Here is a 27,952-nt window from a genome sequence, read left to right as displayed (position 1 = left end):
CGCGGGAATATTCGGCTGTGTCGGGATTTATTATGGTGCTGAAGGACTTTCCGGCAGGAATTAGCGAGACCGGCGCTGCTGGGTGTTTTTGGAAGAATCCCGGGTTTGTGGCTGGCGGCGGGGCAGGAGCTGCGGAGCGGGGATGCTCTTCGCCTCCGGGGCAGCGGCGGGGGAAGTGCGGAGAGCCGGGCGCCTTACGGGGCTCGTGCCGGTCTGAAAATACCTTTGGGCTTGTAGCTGTCTTTGCTCTGCTTTGTGTGGAATATGCTTGAGCTTTCGCTGCAGCCAGGACTCCGCAATTATTGATGCCACAGCCGTGAGTCTTCAGAGCTGGGTGGGATTTAGCCCCTGGCTCGAGGCAGGAAGGCAGGTTTGGATAGTGGTTCTTCAGCTTATGCTGCTTCACCACCGATGTGCTTTCCTGTATGCTGCTTTTATTTCTGCTTACAAAATGCCAGATGTCCGTGCAGTTTAAAGCCTTGTTCATTGAGGAAAATAAACCATTCAAGAGGGAGTCAGCAAAAATATCCAATAGGTTTCTGTTTTGAAAATTGTTTGACTTGCTTGATTTCCGTATAATTTCTCTACAAGAGCCAATTTATGCAAGAATATCCAGTTAGAGACCTGCCAAGGCTATGAGAGAACGCAGCCAGCAGAGCCTCGGTGGACACGTCCTGTATGTAGGGTTATTCAGACATCCAGGAATGCTGCACAGGGCTAAGTACAGCCGGTTCAGGAATGATTCCATAACCTCCCTAGATGAAGGTACACAAAACACGTCTTTAAATATCAAAGGTTCTTCCTCCTCTTCCCATTCTTCGACCCCCAATTTACTGACAGAAGATGTCTCCTTGGGGCCACAGGACACCTGCACCACGCTGTGCACGCTGATCCCCCGGATGGCCAACATTAAACTCGCCAACCCATCAAACCTGCCGGGGCTCAAGAGCTTCTGCCTGGGGACCAAAGAGGTGCCGCGAATCAAACTCACCGAGTGTGTCACCATCCCCAGCAGCCCCACCTCGCCCGACATCAGCTGCCTGTCGGCCTCCTACCCCCAGCCCGACCTGGACAAGCTGGTGCTGAGCCCAAAGGCAGCGGGTGACTGTGCTGTGCGGGGAGCTGAGGAGGGCAGGCAGGACAGGGGCCTGGCACAGGGCACTGAGAGCACCTACAGCCAGGAGCCAGGAGCCACCTACGGTGTGCGGGTGAGTACTGCTCCCTGGGCTTCCATTCCCTGACACAGCAAACAGCTCAGCTGGCTGCTGGGTGACCTCCATTTTCCCATCTCTAGAGTCCGTGCCCCAAACCACTGAATTCTCCCCTGTAGTTCCTGTCCTCTGGTGTATGTAGGGCTGTGGCATTGAACTGAGGGAGCAAAAAGAACCCCAGCTGCTTCCAGAGGTAACATGACATCCAATTCCAAAGGATTATCTGTAGACTCTCTGAGAAGTGCTGCTGAACTGCAACTAAAACAGGTTACTCTGCATGTTGGAGGGAAAAGGAGGCCCATGAAAAGGCCTCCCATCCCTCACAGAGCAACTCCAGGCATTAGGTGCATTCTGGCCCATGCTGTTGACATATTTGTCAGGGAGGCTGTGGGGCAGGCACTGCCCAGGTTGTATTTCCAGCATGGTTTTCTGCTGGTCTTTCTTTCGTGGGCAGTATCTCAGACAGGGGGTTCACTGGCAGGAGCCTCACAACACAACAGGGAGATGTTTTTTCCCTTCATTTTCCTGGTTATATTGCTCCCATGGCTGTGGGCCTGCAGGAACCAGCCCAAGGAGAGCTGCAAGAACATTGCTGACATGTCCTGGCCAAACTCTTGGTGTTTTTTTCAACTAGCCCTTTCAATAATAACAAGGAGATTAGTGAATAAGTAGCCTGGCGGTTTGGGCGTTTCAGCATCAGAGGATGTGCAAGGTGAGAGGATGAATGAGGTACTCATTTCCCCAGAGACCACCAGACTTCTTCAGGAGCTGGTGATGAGGCCTCAGATGGGCTGGGAAGTGGCCAGGGCTGCAGCATGGCAGCACTATGGTGCAGAGGGATGGTCTCACCTGAAGGCAAAGTGGGGCCAAGAGACCAAGAGCTGGACATTTGGAGCTGCTTCCAACCCTTACCCTCCCACCCTGGCCCATGCAGCTCCTCCTCCTGTGTGTTTGAAGGCCCTCACTCTCCCCATGCAGCTTCTTGTGCCCTGTTGGGGTATGGGATTGTTGGGATCTCCACAGAGACCCTTTTAGGAGGCAGGTCAGGTCTGGGTTATTGGGACTGCTGCTGCCAGAGATCTTTGGCCTAACAGCTTAATCAGAGTCTGAGGAGGATTCAGCAATTACATGGAGAGGATCTAGAGCTATTTTAGAAAGGCAATAATGTGGTGAAGAAATGCCATAGGGTTGGAGCTGTCCCCTGCAGACTGGAGTGAGGCAGAAATTTTCTTAATTTTTTTTACCTGTGTTTTAAAAAGAGGCAATGCTGGGCTCATTGCATCCCCTGGGGAGGCAGCTGTGACTGGTGGTGACAGGGCACCTGCCACATGTCAGTGGGGCCTGGTGAGGAAGCTGAGACCTGTAACAGCACCTAATCCCCCAAAACACTTGTGCAAATTAAAAAGAGCCTAAATATTAATATTTTAAGAGGAGCCTGGACTGCTCTGACTCTCACACTGTTGTGTTTCAAAACATACTTTGTACACAGATTGCTGCAGGCTTTACAAGGGGGATATTTACCATATCCTTGCTCACATTCTACCCGCTCCATACCTTCCCACAATGCTGCCCATCTGGAGCTGAGGTTGTCTCTAAATGGTACCCACAGTGGCCATGGCACTTGTATTTCCTGCTGGTGTTTGTTATGGCAGTGATGAGCCTGAGGAATATTCCAAGAGGCACTTGCCATCCTCAGTCTTGCTTGTTGGGGAGTGCCAGGGATGTGGCTGCTGCTGAGAAGGAGGAGGATAAGATCTGTCTCTCAGCACTGTCCTGCATCAGTGGTTTCTCTGAGAATAGCGCAAGGATGCTGTTTACTGGACCTAACATGGAGGTACTGGCTCTGTACCTGAGCTTAAATCAAAGCATGAGTCTTTGAAAGATGATTAGTTTAAAAAATGTGCTATTTAACTAAAATATGAAAAGGAAGTATATTTCATTACAATACCATTATACTTTAATACAGCAAAGGTTATTTGCAGCATCCTTTGTCTTAAAGGGCTTTTACCAATGCACAGGTTGATCCTCTGCTGGTGGTTTGATGGTGAATGCATATAGATATATGCCATCATGTATGTCTAAAATCAGTTACATGTCTCTAGATTAAAAGGAGCCTGACTATTTCTGACATGGCAGTTCAGAATGACATGAATGCACCTTGAAACAGGTGAGCACCAGTGCCCGGCACAGCCCTGCTGCTGTCCAGGGGGGATGTGACAGGTCAGCCTGGAGCAGTTGCCTCCCTGTGGGGAAGGGGGTCCACAGCAACCCTTAGGTTGCCACCAGTGCCTGTCCCGCGTTCCGGACAGGGAAATAGTGTAACATTTCAGCCTCAGCCGCTTCCCTGACACCGCACCCGGAGAGCCGCTCTGCACCGCCCGTCGTAAATAAATAACGACACGCGTGAGCACAGCCGGGCTCTCGCAGGAAGGAGATGGGCTCCGGTGATTCACGGCCTCAGAGCCGCAGCTGTGAATCATGAGCCGGGGCTGCCGGGGCGGTGCTGCCGGTGCCGGGCTCGGGCTTTGGGCTTTGGGCTTTGGGCTGGCACACGGGAATTGCCCCGGCACCCGGCAGCGCCTGCGGGGCACTCGCGCCTGGCTGGGCATCGATTCGCACAGGAAGCTGCGTGTTTCCGGCCCATTTGCTTCATCACAGCCCGAGAACGGGGACAGGGTGGCTTGGGAGCAGTTCTGTTAGAGCCCTGGCCTGAGTGCAGCGCTGCAGAAAGTGGTTTTTCAGCAGACAAAACTAAAAAGAAAAGGAAAATATTTCTACGTGTCTGTATATATGATTTTTTTTTTTCTTCTTCTCCTTAGGATACATTTAAAAATTGAATATCAGTGAATGAAAGGGTCAGATTTTCCTAGAAAAAAAAAATCATTTATCAAAAGCTATCCTTCACAAAGAGCCCTGTCTTGCTGCCCTTAGGGAAGAGGCTGTGCTGCGTGGGCATGAGGCGTGGGACAGACCCAGGGCCTGTCTGTCTATCTGTCTGTCTGTCTGTCTGCACCACTGCTGCTGCAGGGGGGAAGATGAGAGCAGGGCAAGCACATGAGGAGAGTTAGGCCAGCACTGGGAGGGGGCGGCTTTGTGCTTAATGATCTTTAATGGGCTCTTTTCATCCTTGAAGGTATCTAGTCTGTTTTCTAGCTGGTTCTGCCTGGATTTTTTGCTGTCTCACAGGTGCCCTGGGGGTACCACCCACGTCTGCAGTGGTGTGATCTGCTGCTGTGGGCTGCCTTGGCCTCTCTGCTTCCTGTGAGGGGTGGGAGAGGTTCTGCTGGCTTTGCTTTGGGATCTGGATGGGGTTGGTGTTTGCTGGAGGAGACCAGCGTGGTTCAGGCTGAGGAATGAGCCCATTGAATGTCCTGCAGGGCACAAACCTGGGCCAAAGTTCTTCATTAGCTGCCTGACTGGTGGCTGCTAACAGTGTTATGGAGCACTTACCCCAGCCCAGTAAATCCTGCTGTGTGAGGCAGGATGAGCAGCTGAGCTTAGTGGCACAGTGGAGTCTGTGTGCTGGCAGGAGCAGTGCCACTGCCAGGGGAGCTCTGCTGGTCTCTGCTTTCCAGTGGACACAGTGGCTCTCTAACCCCAAGGCTACCACAGGCAGCATCTAAAGAAGGGCTGAGAAAACTTCCCTACCAGAACTCCAGTAATCAAGCTTTGCTCCTTCCCCACATCCCTGGCTGGCTCCTGCTGTTGTCCATGGAGGGGAGACAGCACTTTACCTTCCTGCTAGGGTGAAGGCAGAGAAATCTCACAACAGGTTCCTGAGCCTGGCACTGTGCATTGTCCTGCCACGTGCTGCTTATTCACATGGGCCCTGCCTGGTGCCTTCACATCTCCTCCCACACAGTCCCTCATCCCATTTGCAGTCACTTTCTGTCATCTCATGTAAATACATGTGAAAAGGTATGTGCATCTTCAATAACTGCTGCTTTCTCCCAGCACCTCCCTGCCATCCTGGTGGTGTGGGGAAATGCAAGCCAGCCCCAGGTCACCCTCTGTACTCAGACACCAAGGGCCAAAGCAGTTCCTGGTGCCAGTGCTCTCCCCAGCCCTTTGCAGGCAGATGGGATATCTCTGCACATGTTGCCATTAGTGGAGCCGTTCCCTTTCCAGCAGGGGCCAGTGAGTCTTTCCTTCCTAAGAGCTGCTGCTTGTCTTGGCAAGAGCTCTCCATCCTGCTGCTGACAGAACAGTGGGTTCAGCATCTGCTTTCATTAGCAACGTCAGGTCTTTTGTTTCACTGTTGCTGTTTTATATTTCTATAGGTAGCTGAATTCTGCAGTTACGTCTGTGCTTGTTGCCCCAGGCTGGTTAGTGGACACTTGGACCTGTGTCCAGCTTCCCCCAGCTTGCCTGGCAGCTCAGTGAACTGGGCCTTGCCTCTCTCTGTGGGCTTCAGAAGATGCCCCTGCTTGGACACCACCTTTGGACCTCATTTTCACAAAAGCACCTGGCAAAAAGCTTGTGCTGGAGCAAGAGCTGTGGGCTGCTGTGGCTTCCTCTGCAGGCACCTGTGGTTGCTGCCCTGCTCATGCTTCAGTTTAACCTTCCCTGCAGCAGGAAAGATGTAGTTGGCCTTGACCCTGCATCACCAGAGAAGCCCATTAGGTTTTCCTGGGAAATGCTGTTTGGGATGTACAGGATGGGGAGTAGGGGCACCATCTGAACTGGAGTTTGGGTGCAGACATCTCTGAGACAAACATTGTTCTTCTCCCCTGCCTTCCCCTTCCTCTCATGTATTGGTTGTGCTGCTTCTCATATTTTGCTATGGGGGGGGTTAATGCTTTTTTTATTGTTATTTTTTTTTTCTTCCTTGGAGAGTGTCTTTTGTTTTCTTGAATAGGCTTCTGGCATTCCATTGTCCTTTTGTGTGCTCCATAGGCTTCTCCCAGGCTCTGTGACTGACTTGCTCTGCCCCAGCCCCACACTGTCCCCCTGCCCAAGGCTCTGCTGGTTCTCTGTACCCTTGTATTGTGAAGTGAAGGTTCAGCCATTACTAACTGTGCCAGTTCAGATAACCAATGACAGCTAAAATAAATGAGAGATGCAGTGAGGTGCCATGTTAATGCACTTCCCTACTCAGGCTTTTAAAGGAAAAAAAAAAAAAAAAAAGGTCTTTTGTGAATCATTGATAAGTTCAGCTTTACTCAGGGTCACTTATGCAAAAACCTAATATTGATTTTTCATCTTTGCTTAGAGTAGCTTCCCACGCATCTGTTCAGGATGCAATGGGGACTCACTTGTCAGCATATGACTTCCCTACTCTTCTAAACTTTTCTTTTTTCAAGGAGAGAGGAGCAGCCAACCAGCTCACAGGATGCTTGACCTTATACTGTAGGATCAGAGGTTGTTGCTGTGCTACAAGCTGAGGCTCTAGACATATTTTCCACATTTGCTTTGTTCCTGTTAAGCAGGAATATCTTTAACAAGGCAGATAGCTCTCAAAGTCATTAAATGTTCATTAGGGAAGCAGTTCTGCCAACCTTTCAGATTCTTATTGATGTCTTTCCAGGTCTCTGACCTAATTCTGGAGTTCTCCCAAGGGTTACATTGCTATCTGGAAAGAAAGCAAAATAGGGATAATACAATTGTTGTGGAATCCCTGACTGCACATATAACATTCTCTTTTTCACACACTCATTTCTAAAAGTCTCCAAAGCTGAAACAGATACCTAACCCCAACCCTCTCTGAATGGCCCAGCAGAAAAATTGATTTACAGGCAAAGTGAGGCAAAGGAACTAAATATGGTACCTTTTTCTGACACAGAATTCTTCCTCCATCTGCTCAGACAAGGGAGCAGAGTATACATGTCCCTTCCTGGGTTTTCTGAGTTGCCTCTGTGTCCCAGAGGCTTTGACTTCCTGCAGGAGAGGTCTGCACAGGCAGGCTGTGACTGCAGCCCTCGGGCACTGCAGTGTGAGCACTGCAGGATGGTCCCAAGAGGAAAAATGAGAGACCCAGACCTGTGCCAGCCTGATGAAATGAAGAGATCTGACTGCTTCAACAACAGACAGATGGACATCCATAGAAATGCTGAAGCATTAGTAAGATATGGTTGGGGATATACCATCACATCCTTGATATTTCTGAGAATTAGTCTTATACAAATCCCAAATGAGTATAGAAAAAACCCCAGCTCTGTCCCATACAACAGAAGTGTGGCAGTCAGCCTTTAATTTAAAGCAGGTCAGTTTAGAGTGTAGGCTCTTAAGAGCTGTTGCTATGAGCTGGAATTGCAACTTCACATCCTTCATCTTCTGCAGAGGTTATTTGTCATCAGACATGTAGTACTGTGGAGCCAGTGGTTTTCATAGTGGCCTGTAATGCCTCCTGCTCTCTGAAGGGACACTCAGCCCTTCTGCATGGGGGCTCTGAGTGCATTGGTCTCGAGGGGCTTCCAGAGCATCTCTGTTCCTGAAGGCTCTGTTCTCTCCAGTATTTCCTCATGTATTCCTCCCAGCTCAGTGTCACAGGCAAATAAGTGAGAGTAAGCAGAAATGGAGAAAAAGGAATAATTGGATTTTGTGTCCCCAGAGTGCTTTTTCTTTTTTTTTTTTTTTTTTTTTTTTTTTTTTTTTTGTGCTATGGTGTTTAAGCCATTGGTATCTTTATTGCTCTTCTCTACACTTTTAGTAAAACAAGATCTATTTAGGAAGCAGCTTTAGGATGGCTGATTTGATTTTCCATTTAGACTGTGGTTCTGCATAAACTTAGTGGACAATAATCACATTTGCTTCCTCCTGTGATCCTCCTCTTACTTGTGTACCAGATATTAACAGTCCTCCCTTTTCTCTGTCTGTTTTCCACAGTACATGGGCTGTATCGAAGTGCTGCAGTCAATGAGATCCCTGGACTTTGGCACGCGAACACAGGTCACCAGGTAGGTGGTATAAAACTGAGATTCAGATCAAGAATGAAAACCCTGAGTGCTAATTTTTATATAAAGCTGAGGGTGCGTGCCAAGCTCTGAGACAATTCTGAATAGGAGTTTGCATGTTTCGCTTTGTTTTTTCCTAAGTGATGATTTTAATTATTTGATCATTACAATAGGCTATTTGCATTGGAAAATGAATTGTTTCAGGCACAGACGTAATTTCTCTCCCAGTTGTTGCTCAGAGAGCTGCCCCTGCAGTGGCAGCACAGAGCAGACAGCCCCAGGCAGCTGGGGACCGGCAGCAGCCGGGCTGTGCACGTGGCTCAGGGCTCCTGCACGGCTCTCCCGTGGGGAAATCCGCTGCTGCTGATGTGCCTGTGGGTGCTGTGGCCAGGATGGAGAGCCAGGATCCTCACAGGTCTCTCTGCCACGCTGCTTCCCATCTGATGCAGAAAGTGCCATCAGCACCTCAATCCAGCAAGGTCATCTAAGGAGTTTTTATCAGATGTATGACATCATTTGACCTCATCTGGAGCAAGACCAGGCTCAGCTGGAAGTGGAGTCACAAGGAAAACATGTTGAAATACAGCTGTTTCCATCTGTATTGCAAGCCTAAGGTTTTAGTCTCCAAATCAGAAAAAGATTAACATTTCATCCTTAGATACAACTGGGGATGTGGTTAAAATGTGAAATATTTTGTGGTCTTTTGAGAACTTTGCAACTTCTGTTGCAGATTGATGCCAGTTTCTGGGTGTAGATTGTTAGTACCCCCACGCCTGTGGGGTGGCTGAAATGTCCTGTCAGAAATAGAAAAGCACAATTTTATTTTTACATTTATTCTTGTAAATCTGGCAGTGCAGAGTTCGAGTTTTCAAAACAATCACCCTCTATCCAGCTCTGAGTGCTGTGATGTACTCATGGTCCTGCAGTCAGGACTAGTGCCCTGCCAGGCAGCCCCAGCTTTTTGGAAAGGTTTGTGAGTGCAGGTTATCTTGATCTGACCTTAGACATGATCCCTTGTCCTCTCAGCTGCTTTTCTGGCATAGCTCATGCTGAGGATGCCAGGAGTGTGGTTGAGGCTTCCTGTGCCTGCCCAGCTCTTCCTTCCTGCTGGAGGGAGATTTTCAGATGCTGCTTTGCTTCCTCAAGTTTGTATCCAACATGGAGAAAGGAAAACAATGTAAAGGGATTAATGTTACATTTATACCTGTTGTCTCCCAGACTTACCAGCTGAAAAGAACTGAAAAGCATGAGTCTTTAAATGCCTATAGACTTCACTTGAAAGCTGTCCCGTTTGTTTTATATTCAAAATCAGCAGTTGTTGACATTTACAACTGATATAAGCACACATTCACCCAGTTCCTGCATGTGTGTATGAAGAAGTGCCTGAGATAGCAGTATACTTCCCTCAGGCAAGTCCTTTACAGACCAAGAAAAGCCATGTAATACACCCAGCCTGGGCCACTGTGTTTTTCACAGCTCAGCCAGAGGGCGAGGTTATCTCCTGTTTGCAAGAGGTGTGTGTGCTGCTGTGCTGACAGAACAGACCTTTGGATGGTTTGTCTGGAAAATAATGAATATGAATCACTGCGTGACAAGAGCTTGCCAACTTAAATTTGGGCCAGATAGTAAGGTTTTCTCAAGCAGAACTGTGTCAAAACCTAACAATGGAAATATTTCCGTCACCTAAAAAAAATACCACTGCTGACCTTAACAGGCTCTTTTGTGCATGAGAAATTCAAAACTTAAACTGTTTGCAAACCAAATGCTGAAGTGCTGAGCTCACACATGCAGACTTTAAAGTTCGATCGATGACAAGCTGACTGGAGCAAAGATAACATTGATTATTCCCCCATTGTTCTCTCAGGGGAGTAAGTTTATAGACACATGCACAATGCACCAACCAAGGAGCTGCTGGAAATTATCCCATTTTAATTATGTCTGTTATCTGAATTGGGGTAAAAAAATATTTTTACTTTGATGGCATTTAACTAAACAAAGATATGTCTTCTCTTTTAAAGTGATGTGAAAAGGGTCTCTAGCTATGTCTGTGCCCAGCCTTGCTTTATGTGTATGTGCATGCTTAGTTACCTCATGGTATCCAAAACTGAAGATATTATTTATCTACCTCATGAATGTTGGAAAGATCAACAAACTCACATTTGCCAAAGTGCAATGAGCAGTCTAAAGAGATGAACATGGAGGATTTACTTCCTGTTTTCTTGCTGGGCTTGCATTTTCAGTGGCTTGGCAGGTACATGGTTTGGGAAGGCAGAAAGTGGCCTCTCTGGTGCTATGAATGACCACGGGATGCAGAGATGCCAAATGACCACAGTGCAGCAGGAGAAGAACCAGGCACTGAGGTGCTCTTTACCCTTAGTGGCTGTGGAGTGAGGATGTTGGCAGAGGAGATTCTACTGCAAGTTTTCCAGCTCTCTGCTGTTGCCTGCACATGACCCAACTTGTTCTTAGGGACATCCCTCCCACTTTGCAGAAATCTGTGATTTCGATCTCCATGTAGATGACAAAAGTAGCACCAAAAAATAACAATAAGCATAACAGATTCTTCTGATTGAGTGTCTTCATATTTTTTTTTGCACAGGTTAGCCCGTGCTTGCTGCTCTGGATGCAAGATGTATTTGTGTTGTTACCCTTCTTCTGTGGCAGGTCCTGCCTTTGCTGGACCCTGATGTGTGCTTCTCTTGTACAGCCTTTCAGCTCTTTTCCTCTTACACATTTCCCACTTCTGTTAAATCAATCTGGTTATTAGTCATCAAACTTGGGCATTTCTGGAAAAAGGGATTTTGTATCTTGGATTGGGGCCTTAACTTGCAAACTCAAAAGTGGTCAGGCAGTGAGGGGTGAAGGGTGTCTGAAATGTGCAGCTAGGGAGGGCTGCTGGAAGAAGGCTGACTTTGTTTGGAAGATTAATTTCAACTTTGTTGAGCCACATAATCCCTTTCTGTTACATGGTGTAGGCAGGGCCCTAGATGCTTAAAAGCAAATCCTCAACAGCATGCTTGCTTGCTTACATCAGCCCATCTTTCATCTTTTATTCTCATTTTAAGGGAACAATAAACAAAGTGGCTCAGTGTTACTGCCCACAGGGGCTCTCCAGCAAGGGCACGCTCTGGGAGCAGCAGGAGCTGTGCCTGCCACAGGTTTCACCCCAGGGCTGCAGACCCAGAGAAAACCTGTGGACTGTACTTCTGAGTAGGCCTGGAAAAAAAACCCCACAAAATTGGTTTAAAGGCTTATGAATGCCAAAAATGGGTCACTCATTTCAGTTTATCATGGATGCATCCAGTTTCTTTTCTTCCTAGTGTATGGTGCGGTTTCTAGTTTATGGAAATGACTGCATGTAGGAAGTGTTCAGTTGTAGCAGCAGGTGTTACCAAACTCCTGCTTTTCACTCCTTTAAAATAATATTTGTAAAGTTTTGTTAGATCACCTGGAAAATCACCCAGAGGTATGCAGCAAGAAATGTCTGTACGACCATTTCCCCACCAAAGAGAGATAACAGAAACTATTAAGTAGAAATGGTTTACTACTTTTTGGTTCCTTTTTACTGGACAGTTGCTTCAGAGCATGGTGAAGTGAGCAGCCACTGGCTTGTACAAGAACAGGCTCTGTGGCTGGCAACTCTGCCTACAGCTTTTGATTTCACATGAGCTGCCTTACATGTGCAAGAACTCATTTGTCACCAAAAGAGACAACTTCCCTGTTTTTCCAATTTGTTCTGTATCTGGTTTTCTTTCTAGGTAAGGCTAGACTTGAAGGCTCCAAGTAGCCTTAATGTCTTGGCTCTGATTTTAATTTCCTTTAATATTGAATGAGAAGATGAGTTCTCATTTTCCGAGTTGATTATTGGAATCTGCAAGATCATCCTGCAGGATGCCTTCCTCTTTTTTTCTTTTTTCCCCACGTTTGGACTTCCTCTTGGTAACAGCTAAATAAAACAGGAGCTAACCAAGAAGGGAATCAGGAATTTGCTTAAAAACATATTTTCAGTTGTGTAGGGAGAAGTACTTTGCTTTTAAATGCTAAGAAGGGTCAGTGTTTAAAAGGCTGGGTTTCTGACCCGTCTTGTGCAGCCCCTTTTCTTCCCTGCTGTTTTCACTCAGAAAATAGTAATTATACTTGCTGTGGGTGAGGTCTCCATTCACTTGGCAGCATCCAGGTTGAATTTCTCAGGGTGTTTCCTGGCAAGGAGCCTCAATGTGTATATATCACTGATCCTCAGTGCTTCAAGCACACAGCCCACTGGTGTGGCAGTGTGGGGGACACTGAGCAGGTGCTGGGGTTCACCAGAGCTGGGATGGCTTTGCTTCCTTTCATACCTGCAGGGTCCTGGGGGACCACACTCCTCACTGGGCGTTTCTGCTTCATGGGACATACCTGGCTGGAGCCTCTTGTCATTGTGTGGTTTCCTGATACTTTTCAGCCCTTCTGAACCAAAAATTTCTCAGGAGGTGAAAGCCAGTGGTGTTTTCCTTCCATGCATACGCTGGGATATGGAAACAGACAAACTTTCCCAACCAGCTCGTTTCCTAATTAGCTCTTTGGATAATAATTCAATAATAAAAACAAATAATTAAACAAACTCCCTTCCTCTTTAGAACCAACAAAATCCCAGCCTTGGAAGATAAGTCTGAATTCAGCCACAAGAGAAAGGCTGAGGTTTGAAGTGCCCTATGGGACCCTAAGCCTGAGAAGATGACAGGCCCTGGGGGCACAGGGCCAGGGCAGCTGGACACACTGGGGCTGTGGCTCCAACTGGGATGTCCAGGCAAGGTTATGGAAACTTGCTCTGCACATCCCAGCCCAGTAAGGCACCATTTTCCTGTTGACTCCAAAGCAGTATCAGTGAGGAAAAGCCTGTAACTGCCAGCAGAATGTTTTTTTTCCAGCTGCTGTGCTAACCCTGACCAGGGCCATCAGTGCTGTGCTGTATGTCCAAACCAGTCACTTGCCTGAGCAAAGTCCAGAATTTGCCTTGGTCAAGTGTGGAAAATAGGCACAGCACAGCACTCTGTTATCCTGTGTGTGATTTATCTTTGAGCTAGACATGAGCACTGTGTGTGCTTTATGCCTTACTCTTCTGCTGCCTGAACTGAGAGGAACCTGCAGAGGGGAATGGGTGGCTAGAGAGAAGGTCTAGTTCGGGAAATTCCTACCAGAGATGGAAAGAAATGGACTGATAGCTCTGAAAAGAACTGAAGAAGCTGATTATACACCTCTACCCCTCCACACTGTTGTTTGGGTTATTGTGTTTTTTGGTTTTGGTTCTGGGTTTTTTGGGTTTTTTTTTTTTTTTTTTTTTTTTTTTTTTTTTTTTTTTTTTTTTTGTTTTTTTTTTTTTTTTTTTGGTGGGGGGGGAAGGTGATGTTTTGGTTTGAGTTTTGGTTTCTTTGGAAAAGAAATCCCAAACACCAGAAAGTCAATCAGAGCACCCAGCTGGGCTCGCTCAGCATATACCTGCTGTGTTAAATAGGAAGGATTAAACAGGGAGGAGCCCCTCCGGTCAAGCAAGAGACCTATCAACCAGAAAAAGGCTTTGAAGGTATTAGGTTGTTTGTCTTGTGGTTAGTTACATTTGTGTTTTTTTTAATTAAAGGAATTTTCATAAGGTGAAACTGATGTGTTTGATGAAGAAAAAGAATCAATCCAAACCAGGCTGCTGAATCATTGTGTTTTGTGAAATAGTTCTATTGGTTTGGTTTTTTTTAATGGTAGGAGGAAAGAAGAAAGAAAAACAACTGTGAAAGACCTTCCAGAAGATTTAAGAGTTTATAAGTGGGCCGATAACAATAAATTGCAGGGTTGCTGGCTCTGTTACAGATGGTGCATGTGAAATGATCCAACAGTTGCTGCTGTATTTTTTATTTGCAGGGAAGCAATAAGCCGACTGTGTGAAGCTGTGTCGGGTACAAATGGAGCTATAAAAAAGCGGAAGGTAAATCCTGTTTTAGCTCAGCAATTATTTTTCTATATCTGCTTTTGATAAGCTGGATACATGATTCCCTAACAGGCTTCAGTCCATGCTGGAATTAGGGCATATTAATCCATCTGAACTCAGCCTGGATAACATGGAAGTGCTTGTAGCAGGGTGTTTAGCCAGTTTGGTTTGGGGCTGAGGCTGTGCCCTACTTAATTTGTCTCAGGATTAATGCTTTGCCCAGAGTTCCTGCTTCTACCAGCCCTTGCAGTGCATGGTGCTTTACAAGTTTTAGGCTTTGGCTACTAAATTATTGGAATTGGAGTTTCTTTTTTTTTTGTTTGCAAGAGGGGGCTGATTCACTGGAAGTTTATCTGCTGCTTATTTAAATATACAAAAAAATTAAACACAACTAAAATGACAGTGTTAGTATTTTATTAAGTAACTGGAATGCAACGAGGGACAACATCACTGGTTACTGTTGGGTTGTGTCCAGTGGAACTTACTGATTTCCTTCTGTAACTGTGGAGCTCAAGAGGAATGAACTTGCTCCTGAAAAAGGAATACATGAGAGAATGTCTTGCTTTACCCAGAAACACTTCATCCTCCGGAAACAAAAGCGTTCAGAAAGAAAATTGCACATTCTGAATTACTGAGCCAGCTATAACATTTAGCTCACTGGGATTTTTATTTAAAACTTTTTTTTTTTTCCATTATTGACATAAAGCCCATTCCTACCAGTACTGTATTCAGAGCTGATGTTTGTTAGAAGATCTATTTGTGTTTGATCAAGCCATTATTCCTGCTCCATTGAAAGTCTCAATAAGATACCATAAAAGATCCTTGACTTTGATACGCTTCTGCCCCTCACAGACTGGGCTGACAGCCTCTTTCTTTTGTTTCTTTGTTCAAAGCCTCCAGTGAAGTTTCTGTCTTCTGTACTTGGCAAAAGCAACCTTCAGTTTTCTGGCATGAATATAAAGCTGACCATTTCAACAAGCAGCCTCACTTTGATTAATGCTGACACACAGCAGGTAGGATACATGTAACAATGTTCATTTCTCCATGCTACAGTTTTCTCCTCCTTTGTGGCTTCTGAGGGAAGGCTGTGCCCTCCAAAGGGAAAGCAGCACCCTTTAGCACACCTGTGCATGCCTGGTGAAGCTGAATTACGTGACACATCTGAATTTAAAAATGAAAGCACTTTGGAGGAATTGACATACAGCATAGGTCCTTTTTGTTCATGATGGTGTGTTCCATGGGGAGGGATCCTTGAGCATTTGGTAAACTGTTTCTCTGGGTGTGTTTGCCTGTAAAGTGCCTAATAAACAAGGGACTAGTCCCAACTGTAGTTTCTGACAGGTCCTAGGAGGAAAAAAAATATTGATATAGATATTAAGTCAGAGCTTGGCTTTGGTGTCATTCATATTTTACAGCTGGATAGTACATGTGTACAATCAGTTATACTGTGTGAAGTCTCTAGGCTGCATTGAGGTGTGCTCCTGAGAGCCTGGGTTTGCTTGGAAGTGGGCTATGCTCCCTTCCTTTTTGGCAGATATGATAAGGATATAATAATATCCTCATATAATAATAAGGTCTGCCCACCTAATTCCTCCCTCAGCTGGTATCGGTCCTGAGTGATCTCACCCTGGAGCAGCAGCAGGTTTTCCTCTAAGCTGGAGCATGGGAATATCAGGGAGTAATTTTGGCTCAGTGGCTCTGAGGAATGCTGCACTGAGCTGGTGCCATGCTGAACATCAAGGAGCCCTTAGGGGTTTGTAGTGCAGAGGTCTCCTGTCCATTGCACATCTGTTCCACAAGGGGATTAGGACACCAGGTTTCCCTTCCTTTTGGATACAACTAGAAGTTGGTGGTTAAATTAATTCTGAAGACCCTTTAAGGAAGATTACTCAGGGATCTAGACGTTGCTAAACATGAATGGGCAGTCTCAAAAATACTCCTACTTTTATCTCCTTCCTTCCTAAATGATACATGCATAAATTAATAAATGGGATTGTTATGAATTTACTTGCTTGTTCTATGAAGACTTATGTTCTGATGTCTTCTAATGTGTGGCCCAAGAGCATGTTTAATTAGTCTGCTACACTTTTCAGATTATTGCCAACCACCACATGCAGTCCATCTCATTTGCTTCTGGAGGTGACCCAGTAAGTATTGATTTATAAAATATACTTGGTATAATGAACTCACATAATAATTGTTACCTGCAAATACTTTGCCTCATCCCTTCTTTACACAAGCACTGGGTATACTCCACTTCTGGATCATGACCAGTAATACAAGAAAACTGGGGGACTGACATTGAAAAGGAAATGTGGAGTAGTGACTCAGTGCATTTTTAATAGCTACATACAGTTAACTTTTCTGTTGCCCGTCAGTGAACCTCAGTCCTTTCAAAAGCCCTCTGACTTGGGGATCTAAAAATAAGAATATGAACATAGGAACTAGTTCAGTGGTCCCTGTGATCCAACACCTGTCATAAAAGCCATCAGCCCTGGCACCTCTAAATTTTTAGATTCATTTTGACCCAAGCAAGCAGCTCCTATGAGACAGATGTGGCATAACCACCTTCTTCCTGCAGATATGGCTGTTTTTCCTAGTGCCACAGCCATGCAGCCATGGGTGTTTTCAAGTCAGAGGTTTTTAATTCTATTCCAAACTCTTTATTGCAATGATTGTACGCAGGAAATGTCATCTATCTGGGTTGGATAAGTAATTCCTCAAGGTTATTTACCTTTTCTTAGTGTTTTTTATATTATTATCCTGCACCAGTCTTGCAGAGTGACCTCAAATTTCAGAGGCTACACAGGGCTGGGTTTGGTTAATGGCAGGGCCAGCAAGAGATTTGGGTGCACACAGATATGCTGCTGGAAATGGGCTTGGTGGAGCAGCTGCTGACACTTCTTACTGGGAGGATATGTAAAATAGAGGTACTGCTCATCAGTGGTAACTATAAATTTAGTGGCCCTTCACTTAAGGGGTAATTTTGTTGTCTTGTTCAGGTAATTTTTACAAAATTCTGTTTATATTTAAAATGGGAGATAGTTTACACAGGACCTGTCTTTCCACCTGCCCCACATTCAGGGTCTAAGTGAAGTTCAATGTTGCTCTGGGCTGTGAAGGAGTAGCACTATTCTGCCTGATAATTAAGTATATTCTGACTTTATTTTAAAGCAAAATCATCCAGGCATCCACATAAATATTAAAAAGACATAAAAAACAGCAGGTACTGCTCCAGTTACTTTAGTTTCTAGTTGCTCCCTAGATCTGATTTATTTTAAAATACCTATCCTAAAATATTTATAAAGTAAAAAAAAAAACTTAAAAGGAAATTGAGTTCACTAGATGCATAAGAAATATTTAGCTTGCTTTGTTTTAATGATATTAACTTGAGAGATTAAAAAAAAAATCTAGGACAAGTTCTGCTGGCCCTAAGACCTGCCTCTTGTGTCATTCATTGTGAATTATTAAATGATTGTTCTTGTGCATATTGCAAATGGGGCCTTGTTTCCTGCCAGCTGATTGCATCTTCCCTCAAGAGAGCCATGCCTTTAAGCTGTGAATTGCATTTTCCCTGTCCCACCTTCAAGATCCAAAATAACGAAATGTATCTTTAATAATTAAAAGAATGTTATTCATTACTTCACCAATTTGACTGTAACACTGAATTATCAAGCCACTCTTTGCTTTTGCGGTATCATTAGAAATATTATTTTTTCTATTCCAGTTTCCTTTTCAGTTTGACTAGAAAAAGGATTATTTCAGTGCTGGCTAGAAAGTGAATCAGAAACAGAAAACTGATTATACTGAGGTTGTCTGATCTCACCAGTAGCTTTGAGATCCAGGGTAATTTAACCTGATTGCAGCCAGACTAAAATTGGGTAGGAGCAATTGAGATCAGATACCCATTTTATTCTGCGTAATTTTAAAGTTTAATTTTCTCTAAGATGAGAAACTTCAAAACTCAATCTTATTGCTATAAATTTGGAACATTGGAAACTTGTCCTTTGCAGCATATTAGCACTATTTTATTTTCCACTGATTCTGGTAAGGACTGTCCCAGCCAAAAGCTGTGACCAGCAGTCACACTGCCCTGATGTGCTACACAGGAAAGGCTGTGAGCTCCATGGGAGCAGTGGAAGGAGCAGCATTACCTGCTGATGAGGCACCAGTCATGTTTCTACTCCTGTTGCAGAGCTGGAATTGAACACATGGGTTATTGAAGACCCAAAGAATGCCAAATGGTCTAGTGCATTTTTTTAGAAGGAAAAGAATATGGGACAATTACTGTGTTGATAGCCACCGGTGTGTCACTGATATTTTCCTTGGCTCACTTTGCTAGTACCTCTGGTTGTTATTCCCTGAAAGAAGCATGCATTTTAAAGCTAAAAATATCTGTCTATATGCAATTGTTGTGCTGTGGGGGTAGGGTTGTTCATAATTACAATTTTCAAGACATTTGTTGTCTTCTTTCCTGTAGGATACAACAGACTACGTGGCATATGTAGCAAAAGACCCTGTAAATCAAAGAGGTATTGAAACAAGTGTCCAATTGTTATATGTGTTTATGTGATTGCTTTATTTGTATGTAACAAGGAATTGTTTGAGTTTTAAAATAAGGAAGCTACTGAGCAGCTCAATGCTCTGTACAATTTCTGGATTTGTTGTATGTATAGGGGTTATTACCTATGCAGGCTGTGGCTTTAAATGCCATGTTCTTTGTGCAATGAAGTGGGAATCTGCAGGCCAGACTAAAGCTTTACAAGCTGCTGGCTCCGTGAGGGGTAGGAGCCCTGTTTTTCTGCTATAAGCAATATAGCTTGAGTCTCTACTTTCTGAAATAAACTGCATTTACTTAATTAAAGTAAGGTGTCTCTTTTCAGCATGCCACATCCTGGAATGTCCCAATGGGATGGCACAGGAGGTGATCAACACCATAGGACAGGCTTTTGAGCTCCGATTCAGACAGTACCTGAAGAACCCATCTAGCCTGGTTACATCTAATGAAAGGTCAGCACATTCTCAGCCACTTAACTGGCTGTTTCCTTCCCTTTAGTACTTTTCAGGAAAACAATACACTACAAAGAATGACCCATAAATAACATGCTTTGAATATGCTTTCTGGACATAGAGATAATTCTAATATATGCCTGTATGTGCAGCATATAAGATACCAAAGTTAGCTTATTCCAGTGAACTCCACTGATTTTTGTGACATTTGTACAGGTGCTGAACACAGAATTAAGATGTATTGTTCTGTAGATAAAGCAGCCTTATTTTAAGTCACGCAAGTTGAACAAATGTTCAAATTACTCTGCCCAAGTAAGTTCAGGTCTATAAATAGCAGACACACACACACAGACTGAGCTCAGTCCTGACCTGTGCCAAGTTTAAGCTTGTTGCAGCTGTGGAAAGTGTGTGGTGGGGAAAAAAGCCATTTTAATTCACCTTTCTGCTATTCTGCTCATGTCCTGGCAGCAGCCTCAGTTTTCACCTGGCATGACTTACATCAGCCTCATGAACTGAAATAAACACAGCCACCACCCGGCATTTCAAAGTGTGAAGCCCTGTCCTCTGCACATTCCCCGAAATACAGGACCTAGATTAGTTTCTGGACCACAATTCCCCGTTTCAATTACCCTTCTTCCATTGCACTGGGGACACAATTCTTGCTCTAATTTATGGCTCTCCTCACAGATTAGCCATGCCTATTTTTCTCAGGCTTCTTTTTACTGTAACATCAAATTTGATTCCCTGCTACTTCTCATGAGTAGCTAAAGCTGTGACACTGCTTGCCTGCACCCTAAGCACAGGAGTCCTGAACAGGCAGTGCCACTGGAACAGGGCGTAATGCATCACAGCAGAGCTGGTTTTATTACATAAATGAAACTCCAGTTTATATTTATTTCAATGTATATGGTTGTTCTTGCCATTCCTGCTAAAACTGCTCTGTTTTTCCTGGAGAAGATAACCAGAGAAAAAGCCTTTCTTTCCTAAGAAGCCCTGCTAGGTTATGTCACAAGCAGCATAGGAGCAGGGAGAAATGGAAGAGGGTAATTAGATTTCCTCCTTGAGCATAACCCACAGCCAGCCTCGGAGAACGGTCCTCGGGCAGAGGAGTCGGATATTGCTGTGTGAATGAGTCACTCCCTTCCAAACTACTATGAATCACATAATCAAATACTTGCACTGCATATCACATAATCAACTACTTGAACTTTATCTCTTTCCTGCTCATGGCCTTTTATCCAATTATACTCTTGTTAATCAGAGAAGTAAGATTGAGATGAGTTTTTTTTTATTTTGGGACCGGAGACAGTACAGGAAGCACCTAGTTGTTTTGCAGTGTATCAGCTGTACATTTAAACTATCATCATCCTGGTATAGCTCAAAAAAGAAAACCCATTCTGTGCTCTTCTTCATGTCATTCAGTGTTTCCTTCAAGCTGAACCAGAATATTGACTGTGGTTACTAAAATCAGGGTAAATGCCACTGAGGAGAGTTCTTTCTCTCTCTCTCTCTCTCTCTCTCTCTCTCTCTCTCTCTATCTCTCTTTTTTTTTTTTTTTTTTTTTTCTTTTTAGCAATATTTGATTTTTTATAAAAGTGTTGCAGGCTTGTCTGACTAAATCCTATGAGGTTTTAATTTTTCTCCTGAAGTCTGGCCGTCTCTCAGCAATCTCTAAATTTATAGAGTTCAGTCAAGAAGCCACAAGAATTATTTTTATGGTCAACATTTTGGATACCTTAATCAACAATATTTGGAATTCTTAAAGTTTCAGTACTTGCTTCTTACCTTTTCTTTGACTTGAAAATACATCTGGGCTGCCTGGTGCTAATGAAATGACTGTACCTCCCTTTACCCCAAACTGTTATGACTATTTTTAATTCAGGAAGAAGTAACTGGAAAAATAAACAGCTCTGAAAGTTCCAGCCCAAAGCCCTTTAGAGCCTCCATATGGTGGATCTGTGTATTGTGCGTTGTGCAGACTCTGGGGATGTTTGCCTACACTAGAAAGCAATTGATTACATCAGAAGCTTCATTTTTATTCCCCCCCCACCCCCCCACCCCACTATTTTTTTCAGCGAGGCAGCAAATGCTAATGGATCAGCTGGGAATTCACAGGAGAGGGAGGATCATGAATATTACAACGAAATTCCAGGGAAGGAGCCTCCCACCGGTGGAGTGTTAGACATGCGAATGAAAGTGCAGACAGACCAAAGGGCTAAGTGTCCTGTCCAGTGCAAAAAGCAGTATTGCTCAGTAAGTACAGCTTCTGCCGGGATAAATATTCGCTGCCTATTACGGGAATGAATAATAAAATGTTTCTGTGGTGTTAAAGCATGGCATTAACATCAGAACCAGGTCCTGATTATCCTGGGAAAAGGTTTTTTTAGGCTAGATTTAATGATGCTTAGTACATAATTGAATCCCAAAGCACTTTCAGAATATTAACTGGTTTGTCCTTAGAGTACTTTCAGGAGACCAAGTAATATTCCCTTGTTCACTCATTAGCTCTGAGAAGAAAATAGATACCAATTTAAATGTCTTGTTGGAGAGAACATCTGCAAAATCTGGGACCTCCTGGCTCCTGATTCTGTGATCTAATAAATATTTCATCTTGTCCATTATGCTCTACAACTTATACATACAACATTGACTGATTGCAATATATATACAATATTCATTACTCTTGGATTGTTTCAAGACGGCCTGTTAAATCAGCAAAGATATCTGTGGCTCTCATCTGAAATAGTGAGAAATAAAAACCAGTCAGGGAGTAAAACAAGCCAAGTTCAGACCATCTGCATAGATTTCAGAGCCTGCTGAGCGAGGCCTTGGGAGCACCATCCTTTCCCCACACAGGAAAGAAGGCACCACCACTTCTCAGAGGGAGCACACTCAGATGTGCCTGCTGGAATCCAGTTGGTTCTGTCTAAAAAGTTGCTGCTCCCAAGTGTTATTTTTGTTTGGTGGCAACTGCTCCTGGGCTGCTTCATGATCCTGTGCTCCATCCATTTTTTTGCTAACGTGAACAATACTCTGCATATCAGGTCCCCACCTCTCCAAAAGTTCTCTAATTCTAAAAATGTTTTACTATATCCAGAGTTTGATGCTGATCAGTGATGTTGCAAGGAGTTACCCTGCATGTAAATACAAATACCTTTTTCCCATGAGGTATTACTTTTTAGTTTTCCTTTCTCTTTCAGTGCTGCTCAGAAAATTTAGTAACCATTTCACTTTCAAACCATGATACCTGTAGCTGATTTTATGAGGGACATTTATAAGAAAATCTGAGGTTTCTTACCTAGGAGTTATACTGTATATATACTAAATATTAGATGCATAATTCAGCAGTTGTATGAGGTTGGAGTCCAGACATGACATCTGAAGAAAGAAGAGTATCAGTGTGAAAAGTTATTTGAGGAGATGGGAATGTTTTAGTGAAGAACATGTTTAATTACCTGTGTGTTTATTAACTAATGCATGGATGTTTTGAAGTTACCTGAGTTTTTCTAGGGGACTACTTTATGTGACCAATTTCAAAATTTTTCTACAGACAGACAGCCCAAGCTTCATCAATATATATGAAAATTGTCCAGAAGAAAACAAAACTGTGGGTATGTACTCTCTTTTCCTTCTCATGCATATGCAGAATTAGCCAGGGCAGGCTGCCTGGAAGAGCTGCTCCTTGGCTTTCAATACAATGGTGAAAAGTGTTCTGCTTAGTGGGTCATTTTTAGTTCCCTAGATGAAGGGCAGACAAAAAAGCCTTACAGCTTTTCTAAAGGCCACTAATCTATCTTCATGTCTGCTGGCAGACTTACTCATTTTACTTCTCATGATACTGTACAGTAGCTCTTTGTTTTTTTTTATTCTCTTTCATACTCTTTGTTGTTTTATTCCCTTTCTTCATACCATTTGAAAAAGGAAGATACTTCATTACTTATCAGTCTCTGAATATATCCCTTCTCCTACAAATGCTCAATGAGATCCAAAGTATCAGCATGGAGTTGTTCCAACAGAGCCTGGCCCCTTGGTTGCAGCATCCCTGATTTCTCAGTGTGACTGTGCCCTTCCCCTGCCTCTAGGCAGCTTTGTGTCCAGGATCAATTTGCCTTTAGCAAAACCTGCTCTCAGAGACCCCAGGAGATCATCAGCCTCCATCCCTTTCTGGACTTTGCCACAGCTGATGCCCTGAGCACATTTCCTCAGCTCCTCTCCTTCACTGCACAATGAGGTCCTTTCTGAATTCCCACCTGCACAGCTCTGAAGCTGATCCATTACATTGTCTGCAGGGGATACTTGAGTTTCTTGTGTTATTTCCAATTCAAGGAAAGCAGAATCAAATGGTTTCTACAATGAGAGGGGGAACAAATGAAAGAATGAATGAATAGATCTATGAATAAAACGTTTGTTGAAGAGCAAAAATATGCCTGTTATTTGGCTAGCTGAAGTGCTATTATTTTCATACCCTGCAGGGGATATTCTGTTAGCCTGTTCCTAGGCTTGGATCCTAACCTGACAGATGTGGCTTTGGCTCTCCAGGCCGAGCCTCAAAGCACCAATCTCCTCCATCTCTCCCTTCTCCACTAGAATAGCAAGAGAAAGAATTGCTCAGCTTCCCACAAGCTCTTTTTGTGGTACAGAGAGGAAGGAAAGGGTTTTGCAACAAATAACATATATGGTTAGTGTTTCTGTAGAGGCATATGTATTAATTTCTTTCCAATCTGTGGGGGGTTCACTGCTGACATTGACTGGAGCAGAACTGAACCAGTGCAAAACATTTCTGAAAACTTAATTCTAATTAATTTTGGACCTCATGCCTTCTAGACATACAGAAAAATAAGTTCATATGCATTTTTCTTTTCCTTCTGAATTACTTTAGTGGGCTATAAAGAAGAATATAATTCCTATTTCAGCTTTTACAGTTACTTAAAGCTGAGTTAAAAAAAAAAGGAAATCTGTGCATACTATGTACTAATTGCAGGTAATTGTGATGAGAGATCACAGAAGACAATAAAAGAGGCAACCTCATTGAAACCTGCCTACAAAGCAGATCTCTTTGATGATCCATGCTACATCAACACGCAGTCCCTGCAGTCTGCAGCCTGTGCAGCCCAAGGTGCAGCAGCAGCACAGATTCCCGGGAGCCCTCTGCGCCAGGCCAGTAGGTTCCCATTGCAATCCCATACCTGTCTAAGCACTGGAAGGAGGGGGGGCTACTCATCTCTCTGCATGGAGAAAGATTTGGGTTTCCCATAAGAAATATAGAAGAAGTGAGGGGAAGAAATCTAGCCTGGTTGTTCTTTTGCCTTGTTAGATTCAAGAGAAAGAGGATTAAAGAGCAAAAGTACTGATGGTAAACAAGCAGAGTAACCTTTCATCTTCTGTAGTTGATTGATGGCAATGAATAGAGTGCCACAGGTATTTAAAAGCAAGTCTTTAGGATGATGTGAGCTTGGGACATTGCCTCAAGGAAGAGGGTTCTTGGGACATTGCCTCAAGGTCTCAACCCCTCTAAGGTGGAACTGACCTCAGATGCCTTTGCTTCACAGGCAGTAGCATGGAAGATTAAAGTGAGATTATTATGACTGTGTTTTCTCAGTTCTTCCATAAGTGACCATTAAACCTCATCCAATAATTTCTAAATCAAACCATTTCTGTGGGATCAATTAAATTTATGTCAAAACCTGATTTATGGACTCAAAGTGGTGGATATCCATTAAATGATTATATAGTTGCTACTGATTCTCCTTATTATTGAATATACTTTATTAGCTTTGCCTTTTATGGTTTCCCACTGAGTGTTTTCTCTGTCAGAGATGATCCACACAAGAAAGTGGAAAAAGGACAGGACAATAAAGGAAACACAATAAAGAAATCTGCGACCATTGAGACATTTCCAACTTGGGACTGCCTCATGCTCTAAAAGGAACTGCCTATATCCTGAGGAGCCTTAGGTTGCACAATTCCATTGAAGAAGTGGTATCCTCTTATTTTCCTTAGAAGAATCCTGCCTGTGAATCATTTGCAGTCTGACTGGCTATATCCCAAACCACCCAGTTTTTTTTAGTACATTTGGTAATTGTTCGTTTTTTCAACAGCAAATGCATCATGCTGTAATCCTTCCCTTCTGGCTACATTGGCTATGTTGTCTTACATTCCTGCACATAGCTGGAGCCACTCAACATGACTCTCCCAATGATCTGTTCAGAGCTTCTTAAGGAAGAAGGAAAAACAAGATTATAAGGGGAAAAAAAAAAGAAAGCTAAAAAGCCAACAAAAATCTTGGTTTTACATGGAAAATTTGACTTTTTCATACAAAGAAATATAACCCCAAACCTGTACAGCATCAGAAAAATTCCTGTTTCTAATCCCTGTTGCCTAGCGACCAAAGGCTTTCCCATCTAAGGTAGGGGAAGAGGTGGTGTGATAATCTTGCCTAATGCACTGGAGGGTCGTGAGCATTCATGTGTGCATATTCTTACAGTCTGTAAGGTTGGTTTGATCACAGATTCAAGACTCAATCATTTGAATTTTTTAAAAGCTATTAAAAATATTGGCTTGCATTCTTTTAGGATGAAGTTTTAGGTGAAGTGTCCAATACATTCCCTTTCATTTAATTTTAGAGTTACCGGAACCTGTTCAGCAGAGTGCCACAAGCAACACAGCTGGTCTCTGTGTTCTGCCACAAATAAAGCAACAGCTAAAGAATGAAGATTGTTACCATGGCAAATTGAACAGGAAAGCAGCAGAGAGCCTCTTAGTCAACGATGGGGATTTTCTGGTACGAGAGAGCACAACATCACCTGGTCAGTATGTCCTCAGTGGACTTCAGGGAGGGCAGGCAAAGCACCTACTCTTGGTGGATCCTGAGGGCAAGGTATGAATATTTCATAAAATGAAATTCCAGTGCTGTTCAGATATTTCAATCAAAATGCATGGGTGTATTCCATGAAGTGGAACTGATTTGATTCCATCCCGGTTAATTTAAATACAGCCAGTGGCTGCAGTAGGTTTGAAAGTTCAAAAACTTATAAGCACTGAAGTACCATGGAAGTAGCAGTGAGGAACTTAAATACTGTTAGTCCAGGTGCTGATAATCACTGTATACACTTAACACATCCTTTGAAGTGTTAGTGCTAGAAAAACTAACCCTATCCTTAATTATGAATTTCTGGTTATAGAAAAGATTTGTTGTCACTTCAATTCTACTTTCTTCTGCTCAGGGTTAGAAGAGCAGTCTTGAGTGACATTTCTGAGGAGAGTAAATCAGAAAAGTAATCATCAATGGGATTTTGGGAAAAATATCTCTCTTCTGTGGAGGAAAAAAAAAAAAAAAAAAAAGGTTATTTCATTCCCCAGTGCAGAATCAGCTCAATTTGACATACAGTCTCTTTACTTTTCTGCTACTTTTCATGTGAGCTAATGGTGAGTCAAAGGATAGTCTGAATTGCTGTCTACAGCCTAAAGATCCTGTTCAAGGGAGTTCAGTGGCTTAAATGCCTTTTGACTTTAATGTGTTAGGCTCATGTCCAACCAGTTATAAGCACAATCTAACCTTAAATATATTCTTTTGCTTCTTCCACTAGGTGAGAACCAAAGACCATATATTTGATAGTGTGGGTCATCTTATTCAGTATCACATGGAAAATAATTTGCCAATCATCTCTTCTGGAAGTGAAGTGAGCTTGAAGCAGCCTGTAAGGAAAGAGAATAATATGGGACACATGCAATATCACAAATAATCCCTTGATCTCACAAATCCCAAGACAATTCATACCTGAACTTTCTATTATGAAGACAAGTCAAAAAAGTATAGACTGCACTTTCTGCTGCTGTTCCAGAAGAAGCCCTTTTGTGTGTGTATGTATGAATATATGTATATGTGTATATCTATGTAGATCTATAGAGATCAACAAGCATAGTTATATAGATACATATAATCTTAATCTTAACAAAATTACACCTTCAGAGTGTGAGATTCATTTGTGAGAAGGTATTTTAGACATGCACAAATGTCACTTTCAAGGTCATACTGAATCAGTAACTATTTAAAAGCACAATTAAAACTCTACATACAAAAGCTCACTTGAAAGAACTGCTGGAACATTAGTATGTGCCTTTTAGCATAGAATTATTGAAACCAATATTATTTATACTGAATTAGTTTTGGGTGGTTAAACAAACATGTCTAAGCTTTTAACTATTTGCCAAAAACAAGAACAATTTGAATATTACTAAAATGTCATCTTCTTTCGATAGACACTAACAATTTCATTTTGCTTGTAACAGCACTTTACTAGCAAGTAACATTTGAAATGAATGACATTCACAACACAGAAAGGTGGTCCAGTTTCTTAATAATTTTTTGTCACTGTCTGAATACTCAAAGATTTGAGATTATGAACATTTACAAAGTTGAAATTAATATATGTAATATAATTTTGGAATAGAACTTGTTAAGGGACAAGCATGCTAGATCTTAATATTTTTGCCTTGCATATGATTTTACTATTATTATCAATTAATACTGGAAACATCTTTTTAAAGGTAGGCTAAATATATTTTCATTGATTACATAGTTGTTTACAAACTAGAAAAGCTGAACAGAACTAACGATACATTTTGGGAGAAAACTATTTAAAAGATGTTGGAATTTTGCATGTGTCCTTATTCAGTGTTCTTTCCAAAACAAGATAGTTTTCCCCTCCTCACGTAGAGTCCATTTGTTCCTAAACATGGAAAAAATCTTTTAAAAGAAATCTATTAATTGTTTTGCCACAATAAATACTCTAAACATGAACAATCCTATATTCAGAGTGAACAGTGATTTATTTGGCTTCCTGTTGAAGAAACAGTGGTTTAATAAGTGACTGAAGAAAGGC

The 27,952-nt window shown here is 43.1% G+C and overlaps 1 protein-coding gene across 2 annotated transcripts; it reads left to right on the top strand.

Moving 5' to 3' along the window:
- SHC4 (SHC adaptor protein 4) lies at nucleotides 1-27,850 on the top strand. Of its 2 annotated transcripts, XM_083871301.1 has the most exons (13): nucleotides 672-765; nucleotides 864-1,208; nucleotides 8,037-8,107; nucleotides 13,994-14,057; nucleotides 14,954-15,073; nucleotides 16,154-16,207; nucleotides 18,541-18,592; nucleotides 18,944-19,070; nucleotides 21,146-21,323; nucleotides 22,621-22,681; nucleotides 24,052-24,231; nucleotides 25,694-25,947; nucleotides 26,657-27,850. In XM_083871301.1, the coding sequence occupies exons 1-13, from the start codon at nucleotides 760-762 to the stop codon at nucleotides 26,810-26,812; spliced, it is 1,668 nt and encodes a 555-aa protein (XP_083727427.1). In that variant the 5' UTR covers nucleotides 672-759; the 3' UTR covers nucleotides 26,813-27,850. The 2 variants fall into 2 exon arrangements, with proteins under 2 accessions (XP_083727426.1, XP_083727427.1); XM_083871300.1 differs by having other exon boundaries at nucleotides 1-1,208.
- The last annotated feature ends 102 nt before the right edge of the window (nucleotides 27,851-27,952 follow it).

This window comes from Zosterops lateralis (genome assembly GCF_965231275.1).
Source record: "Zosterops lateralis genome assembly, chromosome: 13".
Classification (NCBI taxonomy): Eukaryota; Metazoa; Chordata; class Aves; order Passeriformes; family Zosteropidae; genus Zosterops; species Zosterops lateralis.
The sequence above is the reverse complement of the archived record's forward strand: the minus strand, read 5'-3'. Positions and strand labels throughout refer to the sequence as shown.

What these genes read in the sequence shown, in the direction of transcription:
- SHC4 (XM_083871300.1), top strand. Translation starts at nt 636, where the DNA reads ATGAGAGAACGCAGCCAGCAGAGCCTCGGTGGACACGTCCTGTATGTA. An exon ending in AGACCCTGTAAATCAAAGAG is followed by an intron (nt 18,593 to 18,943) that starts GTATTGAAACAA and finishes GTCTCTTTTCAG; the next exon opens with CATGCCACATCCTGGAATGT. An exon ending in TGGTGGATCCTGAGGGCAAG is followed by an intron (nt 25,948 to 26,656) that starts GTATGAATATTT and finishes TTCTTCCACTAG; the next exon opens with GTGAGAACCAAAGACCATAT.